The sequence below is a fragment of the Micropterus dolomieu genome, linkage group LG14, assembly GCF_021292245.1.
Source record: "Micropterus dolomieu isolate WLL.071019.BEF.003 ecotype Adirondacks linkage group LG14, ASM2129224v1, whole genome shotgun sequence".
Lineage (NCBI taxonomy): Eukaryota > Metazoa > Chordata > Actinopteri > Centrarchiformes > Centrarchidae > Micropterus > Micropterus dolomieu.
Genome location: NC_060163.1, coordinates 7,061,706 through 7,078,025, shown reverse-complemented (window position 1 = coordinate 7,078,025; position 16,320 = coordinate 7,061,706). Strand labels below are relative to the sequence as shown.

The window sequence follows — 16,320 nt, the reverse complement described above, 5'->3', positions numbered from 1 at the left end:
GATTCTTGAATAAGACTCACAATTTCCTTCTTTCTTTTGGTTTGTTTTCTTTTGGCTTTGCTGTAATCTAATACTGTTTCAACACCGTTCTATGTTTCCGATTGTTGAAATAAGCTATAAAGTATTAGAATTTTCTACAATAAAAAAAAAGAAATCACCGACCATAACAGATAAAGGATGTTGATCAAGTTACCATTGGCTATTAAGCCTTTTCTCTCTTATGCCATAACTTGCTAATATGCACATGTCTTGAACTACTGAGACCCATGTGAGCTGTTGTTACTAGTCTTGTAAAATGCCAGCAATATCAATAATTAATTTTACTTCAGTCACAGAAGCCGACACCCTCGCCTTAATAAAGGCAATGATCAAGCTGTAGTCAGTGTTGATCACATTATCAGCGCTGACTGCCACATAATGATTTTTTTACTGCGCTATAGGTAAAATCATATTTGATCACACACGTGTTTTCCTAGTCCGTTCTGTATCTCCATCGAGGTCAATTTGGACGCAGCTTAGGAGTCATCCTCTGGGGACAATGAATGTCTCTACAACATTTTAATACAATCCATTTTTTATTGAATTATTTGTTGAAATATTTCCGTCTGGACCAAAGTGGTAGACCAGCCATCCCTAGAGCCATGTCGCAGGCATGGAGCTCTACTGGATATCAACAGAAATAACAGTCATTTCCGAGGTTAATAAAGTAAATAACGTGCTTTTATTCGATTTCCTACTCTGAGATGCTTTACAAATATAGGCCTGTCTTTGCTTTGTGTGTGTGTGTGTGTGTGTGTGTGTGTGCGTTTTTGGGGGTTTGTGTCTACACGTGTGCAGGTGCATGGTTCACATATGTGTCCTTGTATGTCATACAGCCAAAAACAGATGCCCAGCTTCTGTTTGTTTTTCTGGTTCAGCAACACAATGGAGACTGTCGATGTGTATCTTTTGTAACAGACATTCACTCACAAGTATAATGGAGCTGGAAAAAGATAATAGAATAAAATAATAGAAAATTATTTATTTTAAAAATAATGTGAAAGCAACAAATGACACAATGTTCTTTAGTTTCTTCATAAAACCCTCTTCACATACCTGTGCTCATCACAGATTGCTGATAGATGTCACATCGAAGCTGAAACATTCTGAAGGATGGTATTGTGGACTCACAGTTATGCAAACACCCAGCCTACACGCAGTGCTGCTAACATCATTACTCCAGTGTAAAGTAAAACATTAGTAACACTGTGCGTCACTGTAACACTCCGGCTTCAATCCCTGTTAGCCCCGCATCCATCAGACATGAACACAGTCAATTCAGCTCTGGCTCATGCATAAAAGAGCCAAGTAAACTGCATATTGCAACAAACCTCCAGTGACTCCAAATCCAAATAACCATTACTGGTTACTTCTAATGGTTGAAAGCTTAGAAACATCTGGCTCTGGACAGCTGAACAGAGTGCGAGAGAGCCAAAGTGCAGCAGCAAATGGCTTTGGAATGGCTGCACCTGTAAATGACACCATGTGTCTATTATTTTATTCAGCGTTAACGTCCTCTTATTCTAGTACACATAGTGCCGAACATATGACTGTTTTCTTGGTGCAATTCTGTAACATGATTATTATTTCTAGTTTCAGAAATGCAATGAAACACTGTACATTAACTTACATCAAATACCCAATGAAGAGTCAGCACAACTAACCCCAATGTGAGTGAAAATATCACCATACGTATGTGCTGGCTGGCTTGTTGTTGCTTCCTTGGTTGGCCACTTTGCTGCACGGTTGGCAGATCCACACTCTGAGGTTCTGTTCTACACTATACTGCTTTGATTTCTTTATCTTTAATGTCTGTGCTAGGCTTCGACGCTGAGGGAACTGGGAGTTAATCCCTGTTCAGTTGTGTTTTCTGTTGTCCGTTGCTTAGTAGATCTGAGTTTGGGCTGTTGGTGTTGTCTGACTCATACAAGAGGTAACAGGGGTGGTATTTACGGGCCATGTTTTCCCACTTGCTAAGAGGAATGTAGTGGTTGAGTCAAGTGCCCAGTCTCACTGTGCTGTACAGAAGAATAAGCCAAACTGAACTAATGGGCAGCTACGACCTGTCTGGTTTTCACTTACTGCATGGATGTCATGGGCTCCCTTCCCCGTCTCCTCCCCACTATGGGAAGCAGTCAGACAAGAGGTGTAGTGCGGTCCTTTTTGAAGTGTAGTGTGAGCTGCTGATCAGACCGGCCAAACTGCTACATATTTGGCCTGTAATATCGCTGAAACCGGATGCTATCCAGGCTTTCATCAGAGGTTATGGACCAAAAGATGATACTCTCCCAGTTGTGTCCACGCTTGGTTTACAGCTTCAACATCTGCGTCTGGCTTGCAGTTGTTGAAGAGAGGGAGCGGTGGTAGCGAGAACACCAGTGAAGATTTCGGATTGTTTCACAGCGGTTATGTTCTAAAGCATAAAATCACCGCACTGCCTGCGCTAACTGCCGTAATGCATGATTTTGTGTGAATACAGCCTAAGGGTCAGTGGCCTCAATCTCCTAGGGTTGCTGGTAAAGGGTATAAAGTGGTTTCCTATTAGAACAAAGAAGCATCTGATATGACGCTCCTGTGGGCAGGGCAACATCATTTGTCTGCCCGTTACAATTCCTCGTTGAAAAATAAACCTGTATTATGATGTGGCAACGCTTATGGTCCCATTATTCCACTGGCAAAAATGACTTATTCTGTTGTTCTTCTTGGGAGGAAAGTCTTATTTTGGCTAAAGCTGATCCAGGTTTAATTATCTAGTGGGGTGACCCTTCATTTTTTTTAGCTGTAGCCCTCTGCTGTTGCTCTGCAGCTGAGTCAACAGAGTGGCCTCATTTAAATGAATGAGGGGGCTGAGTTTTTTCATGCAGGGCTGTTGTTTTTCTGAATATGGTCTAAGGCTCATAGCAAAATTGAACAAAGGTTATGACTCAACACTACTCAAGTGGCTGAGATTTGGTGTTGGACTTGAGTACAACAAGTCACTCTTACTGGCATCAGGAGGCACTGACAGATCCTCATTCTTACATGTAAAAATATACATGTAAATATCAGTGAGCTGTTCTGGAAAGGAATGGGTGAGCAAACCTAGGAAGTGTCTTGGATTGCTAATTAAGGTTATTATCTGTTACCCTCTATCAGCAGCAGAAGTAGTCATTAGAAGACTACCCCTGAACTTATTTGGGCAAAAACTGTTTAGCACTGCAAAACTTGATTGTTTGTTTCCAGAGGCTGCCCTTGAGCAGTTACTCTTTCCAGGCATACATATAGTATACTGCAGTAATATGCAGCAAAGGAGGCTCAGGAGATGTTAAGTGTTTCCTATTTGTTAGGTAAACTAACTATAATTCACAATATCCCATGAAATATGGATGAAATGCATTAAGAATGAGGCAAAGTATGTTGTCGAATTGGCCAATTGCTCATTTGTTTCAAACCCGCCAACACAGCCTCACCATCTACTGTTTAACTGCTAAGCAGACAACTGGATATGAACTAAAAGGAACTTTTGGTGCAGAATTATGAAGAGTGACCAAATTAATGCTATATTTGCTCTTGTGATTATTATTATTTTTTTACCTACACGCAATTCCAAGCCACTGCCTGCAGGGATGTTCCAGCCTGTGATTTGCTACTCCATTTCATACTCCTATCCACTTTAACCTAGTCGGAATATACTCAATTCTGTTACGTGTGTGTATGTTGACATGGCTTTTTAACATATAAGACTGCTCACCCTCCTACCATATATTCAGCAACTACCATTCATTATTGGGTCTTTTGGTGTCTGACCTGCCAACCAACAATCTGTGGTTAGTTGTGTTTGAGTCTGGAGATGCTGGCTCAATGAAAAAAGCTTTTTCATCTGTGAGTGAAAAGCAATCATATCTCCAATTTCTCTGCTGTTGAGACTGGGGCAACAGATTAGGTGTTTTCTGCTGCTGGCTTGTTTCCTGTTTTTCTTGAAACCCAAATAATCTGTCCTTTCGGTTTTCATCTGGGATTTTGATACAGTTGTCTGACCAGCCATCAATTCTGGTCAGACTGAACTACTATTTTTTTTCTTGTCATATATTATTCTATCTCTATCTATCTATACCTTTCTTCCCTCAACTTCACTGAAAGAAAAGGTCTTGGTTGCCATTTTCTTCTCCTGCTCATGTCTTGGCCCTTAAATATACCTAAACATCCAAGAGTAACTGGACTATTCGTCAGCATCTTGACACTCTACTATTTGACTCTACAGGGCCTTGTATGCACCCTTAGCATTTGTATGCAGAAATTATGCTATCCTGTTGTCTTTTGTGCCAAGAGGCAGATACTGGATGACTGTCATGATGGAGCAAACATACTAAGTGCCTAGGGATCATCATCTCAAGGCATAGACACAGCAGTAGCATCCTAACAAGCATTTGACACAAAGTGATGTGTGTAGGATTTCAAACAATCCACAATATGATAATAAGACATGTTTACAATGCAGAGAAGACCAAGTTTTGGGCTTGCACCAGCTGGAAACCATCATTCTTCATGCATTTTTGTCCATATGTCTGTGAAACTCATTTGACAGGGTTGCTGATATTCCCACTGGGTCCTGACCAAATTTCTGTGCTCATCTATCTTGTTTGTTAATTTTATCAAATTCCCTGAAATGATCGATGGCAAATTTGCTCTCTATATATAGCTATAGTTGAAGATGATGCAGAAGCTGCTGCAACTGGTGACCATTATCTTGGTGTCATTTTGAAAAGACTTCTGCAATAAATTACGTTCCTCGTGAAAATATATCGCAGAGATATTGGAGAGCTATTGTGTGTGTGTGTGTGTGTGTGTTTGTGTGAGAAGCCACAATGCGAAACTGCTTGGCAGTCATGGTGGTAAATGATGCAACTCCCTGAAACAAAGGTCTTGATCATAACAAAAGGTGGGTGTGCGTGTGTGCGTGTGTGCGTGTGTGTGTGTGCGTGTGTGTGTGTGTGTACATTTTCATAGAACAATAGATAGTACAGTGTGCTGACATTATCACTGTGATGAAAGAAAGCCTCACAGCAGAGGCCAAGCCCTTATCACATCAGCTGTGGTCACAAAAAGCTAACAATAATATAACTACACGCCACTGCATATTGCATTCTCCTTCGCCAGCCCTTGAAAGCATCATTTAGTCTGGCTCTGATGCATCTATTTTTGAATATTCGTTTACTTATGTCAAGTGTATATCAGTTTTAGCTTTTTACTTCTCTTTTGCTGTTGCCTTGTTTACTATGGCTGCAAATGTGCAATTATGTTTAATTTAATTTTCTTTTGTCTTTCAGAATAAAGTAATGAGCATTGATGCTGTGAAGGTCAAACTGCAGGTAAGAACACCATTGCATCTCTATGAATTATTTAGTCATTATTTAAATGCTTGAGAGTCAACTCATTTTTATCAAAGTGAGATTATGCATGCACTCTTTTTAATAACAAATCACCAGCAACTGTTTCCCATTGTGTAAATATCTCCCGCACATCATCATGGCCTGCTGTGGGAGGGCGAAGAAGTCCAAATGATGACTTAATGAGGCCTTGGTTAATCTCTATCAGTCAATTAGCCTGCTGCTCTGCCTGACTGAAGACACTAGAGGGAATAGCACACTTTCCATCAGATTACCGGGCCTGGAAGTTATCAGTGAGCAACAGACAGAGATGTCGATGATTTGTCGTCATTCAAAAACAGCATTAGATACCGTCTGATGAGTTTTCCACCTCAATTACACAGCCTCACGTTCTCTCTCCCTTCATCTTTCTCTTTTACGGATCTGTGTTCATCCATCAGTCTATCTGTCAAATGTGATTTGACATTAGGTCAATGGAACTTGCAGGAATATGCACACTTTTTAACTTCCTAAAAACTCTAACAGAATGGTCAAATGATGATACGACATAATCTTTTTGACAAACCTAGAACAATGATGGATTTTTGAACCATGTTTCTACGAAAAAGTACACCAGTTGGCCTGATGTGGGTGTTGTAACTAAAAAGTGACATTATACACAACTGTGGATTCTTGTTGAGGTGGGTACGTAACGCGCGGCTGGGAAGCATGTTCCTAGATTTAATTTCATTCTATCAGATACCATTTTTAGATAAGCTGGTGTCACAAATTGGGTGGGTACAGAGTAGGCAACTTAGTGAAAATGTCAGTACTGCAGTGATTTTTTCCCTTTCCTGTGATATGGTTAAAACACAGGCATTAATTAAAGCATTAATTTATGTTTTTGACCATTCTTTTTTTTGCCGGTCCTCTTGACTTTGTTTTATATTGAGATGATTTAATGACTTGTAAAGCTGTATTTCTACCATACAGTATGTCTCTATTTAGTTGTTTTTCACATTAGTGCAAATAAACTCTGACCGCGTGTAGCATAACGGAATGACATTGGGTAAGGCAAATATGTAAATGCCCTTTTTAACAGCGTCATTGTTTTGTGACTGTAATGACTGCCAGTGTGATATCATGCAATACAAAGCACAGGCGTTATAATATTATATGGAAAGGAAAAATGTAAGGTCAGACTGTTAAGCTTACTCTTGGCCTTGGAAGTAACCCTAGTTTTCTACTCTAAGTAAGTAGTTAGCCAGACATGACATGCCAACGTCCAAATACCTAATAGACAAAATAGGTCAATTGTCAATTGGAGAGTACCACGACATATAAGCGTTTCACAAAATAAGATATATGGCTGTTGGAAAGTACCAGTCCAGCGATAGGCGTACCGGATCTCAAGTATGTTATATTGTAGGTCACGTGACACATTGTGAAACAGTTGCAGTTTGGTTAGGTTTTAAGCAACAAAACTACTTTGAATAAGTCACAAGATGTAAGTCATCTACTTAACATTGTTTAACTTTAAGTAAGTCAACCTTGACTTAGTTTCACGCTGGACTCACACCTTGGTCTCCAGTGTGGAAGTCCTGCGAAAAAAAGTCTGCTGTGCAAAGTCGCTCTAACTACAGCCTTTTGCACACCTCTTCGGCATTAGTTGTAGTAATGGTTGCTTATTTTCAGACAATGTTGTTCAGAGGTTTAGCGAATCAAATAAATGTTGGCTCACAGAGACGTGATCAATACTAGGGTAATTGATGATGATGGTGAAAATGATTATGTCCTCTTTATCTTCCTTTTTAGATTTGGGACACTGCTGGACAGGAGCGTTTCCGGAGTGTCACACATGCTTATTACCGCGATGCTAACGGTAGGATTTCTCTGTGTTTGTCACCATGAACCTTTTTGATTGTGAGCGACATGCCTCCCTCTACCTTGCATTTCATTTGGCCACAGCCAAACTGTTCTGACTGGCAATTCTATTGCCTTTGTTTTCTTCAAATGTGTGATTGACCTCGGCAGTCCCCCCGTTGCTCCCTCTTTCCTGTTGGGATAGCAGAAAACACTCAACTTACAGTTGATTTGATAGACTGGCGTGTATATGTGTGTGTGTGTGTGTGTGTGTGTGTTTGTGTGTGTGCAGGCATTTGCTGGAGGCTCTGATGTGATGTGCAGGTTCCCTTAAGCGAGAGGCTAACCACTGGGTGGGAAAATGAGCCTGCCTCTCACACAGTGAAGGGTGGGGGGGGGGCAGCTATGAGCTATTCCCATGTGTGTGTTCGTGAGTGTGTGTGGGGCCGTTGCATCTCTAACAACTCCACTGAGTACAGATAGCAGTGTGCCTTAGGCCAGCCTCAATGAGCAGGTGTTGTGGAACACACACACACACATTCTGCTGTCCAGGCTTTATCACAAACACAAATCTGTTCAGTAGAATACAAAGTAGGATCGTAATGGTTGGTTGTTGTGAATGTGTATGTGTTAATGTATCTTTATGTATGAGTGTGTGTGTGGCCCTGGTGTTATTCTGATCTGTCAGTGCAACACTTTACCCTCACTGATCATTAACAAGGCACCCAGGGAGACTCAAACCAGCTCCTCCAAGTTGTCCATCTGCAGAGGTAGAAAGAGTATGAAAATATTCTACTTAAGTAAAAGTACCATTACTTTGATGATGGACTTTTTTTTCATTGCTCAGACTTTGAAATGTAAAGTTCTGATGGTTAGAGCTCTGCCTTGTTCGACAGGTAGAATGGAGCAAGCCCGTAAGCAAATACAGTGCCTTAACAATAGATCTATATATCAAAGCACAGCACACAGAAAACACCAAAACTTCATAACTAAAAATGTGAATGGATGAAGTCTTTAGAATTTAATGAATTCAATAATCAACTATTTGCACAACACCAGTGCCTGACATGTTGTGTTAATTGCATCAGAATCACCATATAGACATACATTTTGCTTTCTAGTATTTGTTATTCTTTTTTATCTCAACATGAAACATTAGCAGAGCGCATATGCTCTGCACTCCCAGTTGCAATATTTCTCTGGAGCTCCTCACTATAGCCAAAGTTTTCTGCTACTAAACAGCTCCACTGCCATCTGCTATTAGTAAAGAAAAAGATTTAGGCACATAAGGTGCTAATTTGAAAAGAGTCCACAAGTCTCAATGAAAATGTCAATGCCAGTATCTTTCAGAGGAACAGGAACATCTCCAGACTGCCAGTTTTGTCACTGCTCAAGCTGAAATAGATGATTGTAGAACAAATGATTCACAATCCATTGTCATTTCTCATGAACAAATATCTGCTTTGTGGGCTGTTTCTCTCTGTTAGAGGCTGATGTATACCCTGTATTTGGTAAGTCTTACCTTGCATAAATCAGTTACAGAGAGTGAGTAAGAAAAAACACCACATCACAGAATGCTTGGCAGCAAAGCATTTATTTTAAAAACTTGTGAAATTTTGTGATTTTAGAAATTCCTGTTTGAGACAGTCTTGGTCTTATTTTGGTAATCATTCATTTCACTAATAATGTGGAAAAACTAACACAGCAAGTGGTAAAATTTCTACCCAAGCGCTTTGATGTAAATATGCATCAAAGTTTACAGACCAACTTTGTAATTGTTTTTTGAAGATACTTAATGAAGTTGTGCACACACATAGCTTTCTGGTTCAATGGGGGATTAATTCCAGCATTTTGGGTCTGCTCATTTACAGAAAGTACTTAAATATAATTGTTTAACAACCTAATCGTCTGACTGTGGATATTTTGTTGCCTTATTGGACCTTTATGTAGCGATGCCACTATGTTTCTAGACCTCAGCAGTTATATTGGTGAGTACAATAGTAATATAGCTAATAGAACTGATGTCCAAAACGATCAAAATAAGACCCAAGTTGACCACAGCTGTCATTCAATAAGCTCTTACCATTTGGCACCTCACTATCAGCAAGACTAGAGTCTACAGCTACACTAGCAGCAGTTTTGAAGGCATGTGTATTGGACAAATATAAAATTTGGCCTGATGATGACATATGGTTTGTACCAGATTTCATGGCAATCTTTCCAATAGTGTCAAGGCATTTTACTCAAAAAAGGCTGGTGCTCTAATGTGGAAGGCCAGGCGTCTGGACAGGGGCAGAGCAGGAGTCCTCAGGTTGATGGCCTGGAGGCTGAACAGAAGCGGAGCTGGAGAAAATGGCCAGGCGAGAACCCTCAAAAGGTGGCTGCAGGGTGTTAAGGTAGTAACTCAAACAGATCATAGAAGTTATCAAGGAAGTGAGGAAACAGGGCAGTGGGGAGACCAGACTTCACAGGTTTCAGAGAAACCAGACCTGGACAGGAAGGCTGGTTTTTAGCAGGTTGAAGTACAGGCTGGTGGCTAACAGGCCTGGGCGAAGGCTGGTTGGCTAGTAGACTGCAATGAAGGCTGAAGCTGATGGCTAGCAGCCTGGATGCCAGCAGCTGGCAGTCATGAATCTGAGCAAATGTGACTAGAGTCAAGGCTGTTAGCTAGCATACTGGGAAGTTGGCTTGAAGCTAGTCAGCCCAATTGCAGACTGATGAATAGCATGCTGGAGGGTAGCATGGTGAGAAGCTTGCTGACTGGGGATCAGGCTAAAGAGGAGGCTAAAGGGCTAACAAATTGAATAAGAAAGTATGCGGCCCACTTGGGTAACACATCCTTCAGGCAAAACCATAAATGATTCCAAAACAGGAGACAAGCAGAGATGCCGTTGGATTTCATATGGTTGTTTGTTCGATGTCTTCTATTTGTATTTAAATTTTCTAATGCATTGTATTTTACTTTGTTGTATTGGATTGCATTTTATTGTGAAGCACTTTGCGATTTTTATCTGTGTTTTATCTTTTTATCTGTTAGTTCTCAAATAAAGAACGATTCCGTATTTGAGAGTGGCAACCCTATCAATGACAGCTCAGTAGTTGTTGTGATAGTCGTATTTCCTTCTTCTAGACAGCTATTGATGTTTGTTTTATTCAGCTTTGGCCCTGATCTCGGCTATCATTGGGCCCTTAATGAGGGAACAAAAAGATCCAGACAGTCAGTGCAAATGAGCTGGTGGTTGCAGTGAGCCCAGTACAATCTGCCAGGCCCATCTGGTGTACAGGGTGCCACTAAGGTCCAGCATCCAGCAGCAGACTTTTTTGGGCTTTACCCTAGTGGAGCTGACAGTTTGTCAGCCCTACCGCATGGAGTGAAACCACAGGGTACTAAAAAAGAAGAAAAGAAGCCTTAGTGGGAGAGACAAGTATCAAGAGGGGAGTAGAAAGGAAAAGGTGAGATAGAGACGCAAAACAAGAGAGGGGATATTGAGAGAAATAGGAACCTGATACCAGCATGAGTTAGAGAGGGTGACAGATGGAGAAATATTAGGGAAGATAAATTTTATTTATTAAATCAAGAAAGGAAACAAGAGGTCCAGAGGAACAAAGCAGCCCGACCGGTTCAAATATTCACACAACCAGCCTTCAAAACTCCAGGTTGGCAGAGGCTGGAAGCAAAGTGGAGACAAAAGGCTAGAGGCATAAATCAACTAATGTAAAGAAAGAGAACAGGATAAATGAAAGGGTAGAGCGAAATCATCGTAGTGCTTTCAATAGAAGCTCGCCCTGTAATAAAGTGGCATTATGCCTCGATAGACGGCAGCACATTATAACGAGTGCAGAGGAATTATAAAAGAACGGAGCTCAAGGTTGTCAAGAGTGCTCAGGTAATGGACGAGAGTGAGTAGTTTATTCCTGCCCCTTCATGGACTTATCCTTTATGACAAATGATATGCAGGCACGTCGGGAATGAATGTAGTTGTGAAATGATTGTATTCTTAAGGAATCATTATCCCATCACTACCATTAGCACTGTGTGATCAGTCACTTTGATTTCACATTTGCCGATGATAGACATTTCAGCTTGAAATGAAACTCCTCCAATGTCCTTTTCCATTGCCTTATCGCAGAAAAAGAGCCAACATGATGAATTCGTAGTAACAGAATGTTAATACATTTCATGGCACATAATGGCTGCATTATAGAAGACTGCTCCAAATGGTGGTTTATGATTTAAAGGGGTTGCTGTGGCTGTATTGTTCAGAATGAGGTGCTTTGGCTGCTTCATATGCCTGTAATGGCCCTCATCACCTTCTCTTTGTTACTAAAGGAGTGAGGAGGAAGCAATGGTTTAGAAGCCACACACCAGTTTTTTGTCAACACGTCCTCACACCTGAATGACAGAATAGGTCATTTGCCAATGACTTTCAAAACAACATAATATGAACATTGGAGAGTACCAGCGGCAGACGTACTGGTCCTTTGTAATGCTGTGAAAGGGTTGCAAAACATGTGGTTAACAGTGTGAAGTGGTCAAATTTGGTTAGGTTAAGCCGCCAGAACTCATTCATCCTCTTTGCAACATGAATATCTGTGCATAATTTCATGGTAATCCATCCAAAAGATATTTCAATCTTGATCAAAATGTTGGGCCGACCAACCATCCAACAGACGTATGATTTCTCAAGATGAATCTGAAATGTGTCTAACCCCTTGAGATTAACATAATCTAATTATTATTTAAGTTTCAAATATATATTTGGAGTGAACAAAATACTTGAAAAACCCGCAGCTTAGCAAACTCGAGTTCTGTGTGCTTCAGAAGAACCCTCAAAGTCATATTTATTGTCAGCTGTCTTCTTTAAGATTAAAAACTTATTTTAATATGAATGTTGCAATGATTTATTGAATAAGATAGTCAGAATGTCTCAATTAATTGGTCTATTTCAGAGGTTTTCAAACCATGACGCGCATTCCACGGGGGGGCACGGACGGCAGAGTTAAAGGGGAGGCTTAAAGGAGAGATTTGAGGCAAAGATACTATGTAAGTTGAAAGGGACAGGTGCAGTTGTTTATTGTAGTTTGACCCGATGATTCACCAATATAGTCAGCAGTTGGAGTGGCTGACACACCGCTCATGGAGGCTGCCCGACTGCCGCAGTTGGCATCAAAAATCACACTCCTTCTCAAAGCAATAACTTCTGAACAAACAGACATCCATCCATCCATCGTCAACCGCTTATCCTGCGTACAGGGTCGAGGGGGGCTGGAGCCAATCCCAGCTGACATTGGGTGAAAGGGGGGGTGCACCCTGGACAGGTCACAAACAGACATTTTTAGATTCATAATGACTTACACTTTATCAACGATATCACTATCTCTAATGTCCATTGAGAAAAACCACATCTCTAAAGCTGCTTGGGAATAAAACAACAGACACTTCTTTTTACTCCAGAACTTGCCTGAGGATCATCACATTTTTAAGTTTTCTTCTATATCAGCGTTATCAAGTGATAAAATAGTGATATAATAGTTTAAAAAAAAATTTAAATTTCATGAAAATTTGCCAAAATGCAAACAAGAGAGACTAAACAATGGGGATCAAGTTGTACAGTGTCAGACTTTAAAATATGGTGGTGGTGACTTCCGGTTTTTAACATGTAATAGGCAGTGCTCTACAAACAATATACTTCTTCTCTCTATACTAAATAATTATAGAAACACTTAAATTACACAGCAGATCTCAATGAACAAAATAGTTGGAAGTTAAAAATCTTTACTGTACATTGTATAATTTGTTGACAGCAAATCGAAGTAACAATGGTCAGTGGAAACCAAAATCACCAACTGATTGAGGGCTGGATTTGAAAATCAGCAGTCAGGTTAGCGTTGGCCGGCACGTGGAGGTCTGTGTGTCGGCCAAACCGATCATGCTGGATGATGTTGCAGCAGCATAAAACTCACCACGCCGTCTCCAGACTCTTTTCACGTCAGGAACATTTGTTCAGTGTGAAGCTGCTCTCGTCTGTAAAGAGAACGTGGTGCCGATGCTGACCTGCCAATTCTAGTGTGTTGGCGAAAGCCAAGTGAGCTGCACGGTGCTGGGCTGTGAGCACCGATCCCACCAAAGGATGCCGGGCCCTCATGCCACCCTCGTGGAGTCTGTTTCTGAAAGTTTGGTCAGAAACATGCCCACTGGAGATAACTAATAATAATAATAATAATAATAAAATGACATTGTTGTTTCTTTTTGACCTGTTCTTGACTCTCAGTGTCACAATGCCACCACACATGACTGAAGTGAGCTATAACAGATAGGACACAGGAACATGGAAAAGTAGTGACAAATGACAACTGTAGGACCTGACAGAGACATCACCTCTTTATGTCGTCGCTCTGCCATGCCTCATCCCGTAATGACTGAGTCATTTTTTATTCCTTTTATTCTTCTTCATGGGTCAGTACTTTCATCACTAATGAGTGACTAGGCCTTAATCAGCAGCATCTTGTGGGGGCGAAACATGTCCCATCTTAAACAGGAGGATGGGCAGATGGGCAGAAGGAATGAGGATCAAGGGTAGAGCAGAGATAGTATAGAGGGGTGAGATGGAGAAAAAGAAAGGGAAGGAAGGAGAGAGACGGATGGAGAAGAGGGAACTGACAATTAGAAAAAAAATTGAGGTTATTGCTCTACTATGGGGAGAGCCTTGAGCTGTGCCATTCATCACACACACACACACACACACACACACACACACAGACAGACAGGGACAGAAACACACACCTTAGCTTCCTGCATATTAAAATGGATGTGCAAGGTCCCAGTCAAAGGCATTTTTGAGGCTTTATTCTTGGACATCTGTGTGAGAAGGGGATGTGAGTGCAAATGTATCTCCCTGCTTACACTTTCCATTGAACATATTGTCTATAATATAAATAGTCATCCAGCTGTCCGGTCCCACATTACCTGTTCATTTCTCTTTCACATTTATCTGGAAAGACTGGCTTCAGATATTAATGGATTTAGCTGTCACTTCACCTGGGGAATTTAGTAATCGCTTGTCATTATGATTGATCCACCACTTTTCTAAAATGGATGTCGTAGAATGGAGCCCCGTTGGCTGTGCTTAGCTAGGGGAAGAGGCAGAAACGACAACTCCTGCTGGAACTGTCACAGGAGTAATGAAGGTGATGGAAAGAGGGGGACGGTAGCAGTTTCAGACGCTCACTCTCATTTTGTCGGACAGTAACATCAGTGGCAACTTGACCGAAGGAATAAAGTGAAACTCATCAATCAAATATCACACAGACGCGCACACAAAAAAACACACACACTATTCATTAGCATATATGGAGTAATCACGGGTGTGCTTTTAATTTTCAAGACAGAAATGGAGCAGAAAAGTGAATGTTGATGGAAATATTCTGGCAGGATTTTTAGTGTGGATGTAAATCAGTCTGTAAAAGTCCCTTCTGAAGCCTCAACTTGATTTTTGTCGCAATAGGAAACTTATTTATAACAAGTGGGTAAAGATGCACCCAGATGCTTTACTTGAGTAAAACAACTAACAAGTAAACGTACTGAATTTTGTAGTTTACTGAAGTACAAGTATGTAAGTTTTGTCAGCTAAATAAAAAAAGGCATTTTATGCTTTTTGGCTTTTTCCCTCCTCCTCCTTTATTGTGTATTATATATTTTTTTGTGCATGTAATAGGTTTGCAAAGTGAAAAATCCAAAAGTCCAGCCCAAAGGGAGTTCCCATCTCCCACAGAAAACTCTGCTCTGAAATGCCTGAAAACAGCTTGATTGTAATCCAGCCTTTACTTCCATAAATTTGCTTTCTTTACAAGAGTTAGATCAAAAGATTGATACTGTGCACTTAACATGAAGCTAAAGCCAGCATAATATATTACAAATACTGGGAGCAGGAGGAAACAGCTAGCCTAGCTCTGTACCAAGTTTTAAAAATTGCATGCAACACCTCTAAACTTTACAAATAAACACATCATATGTATTCTTTAGTTTAATCTATAAACAATCAGAAGATTGAAAACAAATATTTTATACATACATACAGACATATTTTATATGCTGGAACTTTTTTTTGGGAGTCTCTACTAGTTTCCTGGTATCCTTATATTAGTGACAAGACTCACTGCACCTGGCCAAGAAATAGCACCATACATAAGCTTCTGTAAAATCAGAACATGTCATACAACACACATACAACAGGTTAATTGCTGGTAGGCACCACCTTTGGTCAAAGCCTAGGTAGCTATCTTTCCCTGTGCCCAGTCTAAGCATCGCCTGGCTTTAGCATCATATTTAGTACAGACATGAAAGTGGTATCAATCTTCTCACCAAGAATTCTCTCACCACAAAAATGTGAGACTATTCAATTAGGTATCAATGCAGAGTGGATACTTACAGGGTGTCGGATTATTAAAAGTTTTTATTATGTAATTGGATAAACATTGTTACTGATGAGTTAATATGTTACCAGCCTTTTATTATTGTTGCTGGTCAAAAACTGGTTGATGTTGTGTGTAGTAATTAGGTAGTTTTGGATGGTATGTGTAAGGTTTAGCCCCATGGTGGAAGGAGGAGACATGGACATGAGTTCTTCACCTGGTGCTTCAATTTATTTTTAAACCAGATGCGTGGAAAGTGCAGTTGTGCTAGTGAGGTATTGTAAAAATATATCAAAAATTAACAAAAACAAACAACGAGAAAACTAAGTATATACTATTCAAATCATCATTACAAACTGAGATTACACAAAACAAAACCTATATCAGCCCTGACTATTGGGCTCCAGCACATGTGCACTTCCAGGCCCAAGCTGTTCTCTCTCCAGGGGGCCTCTGCCTCCTTCCTTTATACCAGAAGCCCCTCCTACAAGACAAACCAAAGTTAATTGACAATCAATTAAACAGCATTATGTTATCTCAACCATCAAACACATCTCTGGCTACATCACCACACAACAAATCAACTAGAAAACCAGAAATGAAATGTTACCGGCTAAACAAAAGCTTCTCAAAAGAGCAACTTTAAGATACTCCCGTACAC

The 16,320-nt window shown here is 40.5% G+C and overlaps 1 protein-coding gene across 1 annotated transcript in view; it reads left to right on the top strand.

The window, feature by feature from the left end:
- The window catches only part of LOC123983131 (ras-related protein Rab-26), a 111,960-nt gene that overhangs the window by 49,712 nt on the left and 45,928 nt on the right, over nt 1-16,320 (top strand). Inside the window, exons 3-4 of the mRNA XM_046069265.1 lie at nt 5,346-5,387; nt 7,200-7,266. Coding sequence (XP_045925221.1) covers nt 5,346-5,387; nt 7,200-7,266 — 109 coding nt within the window. The remainder of the gene's footprint in view (nt 1-5,345; nt 5,388-7,199; nt 7,267-16,320) is intronic.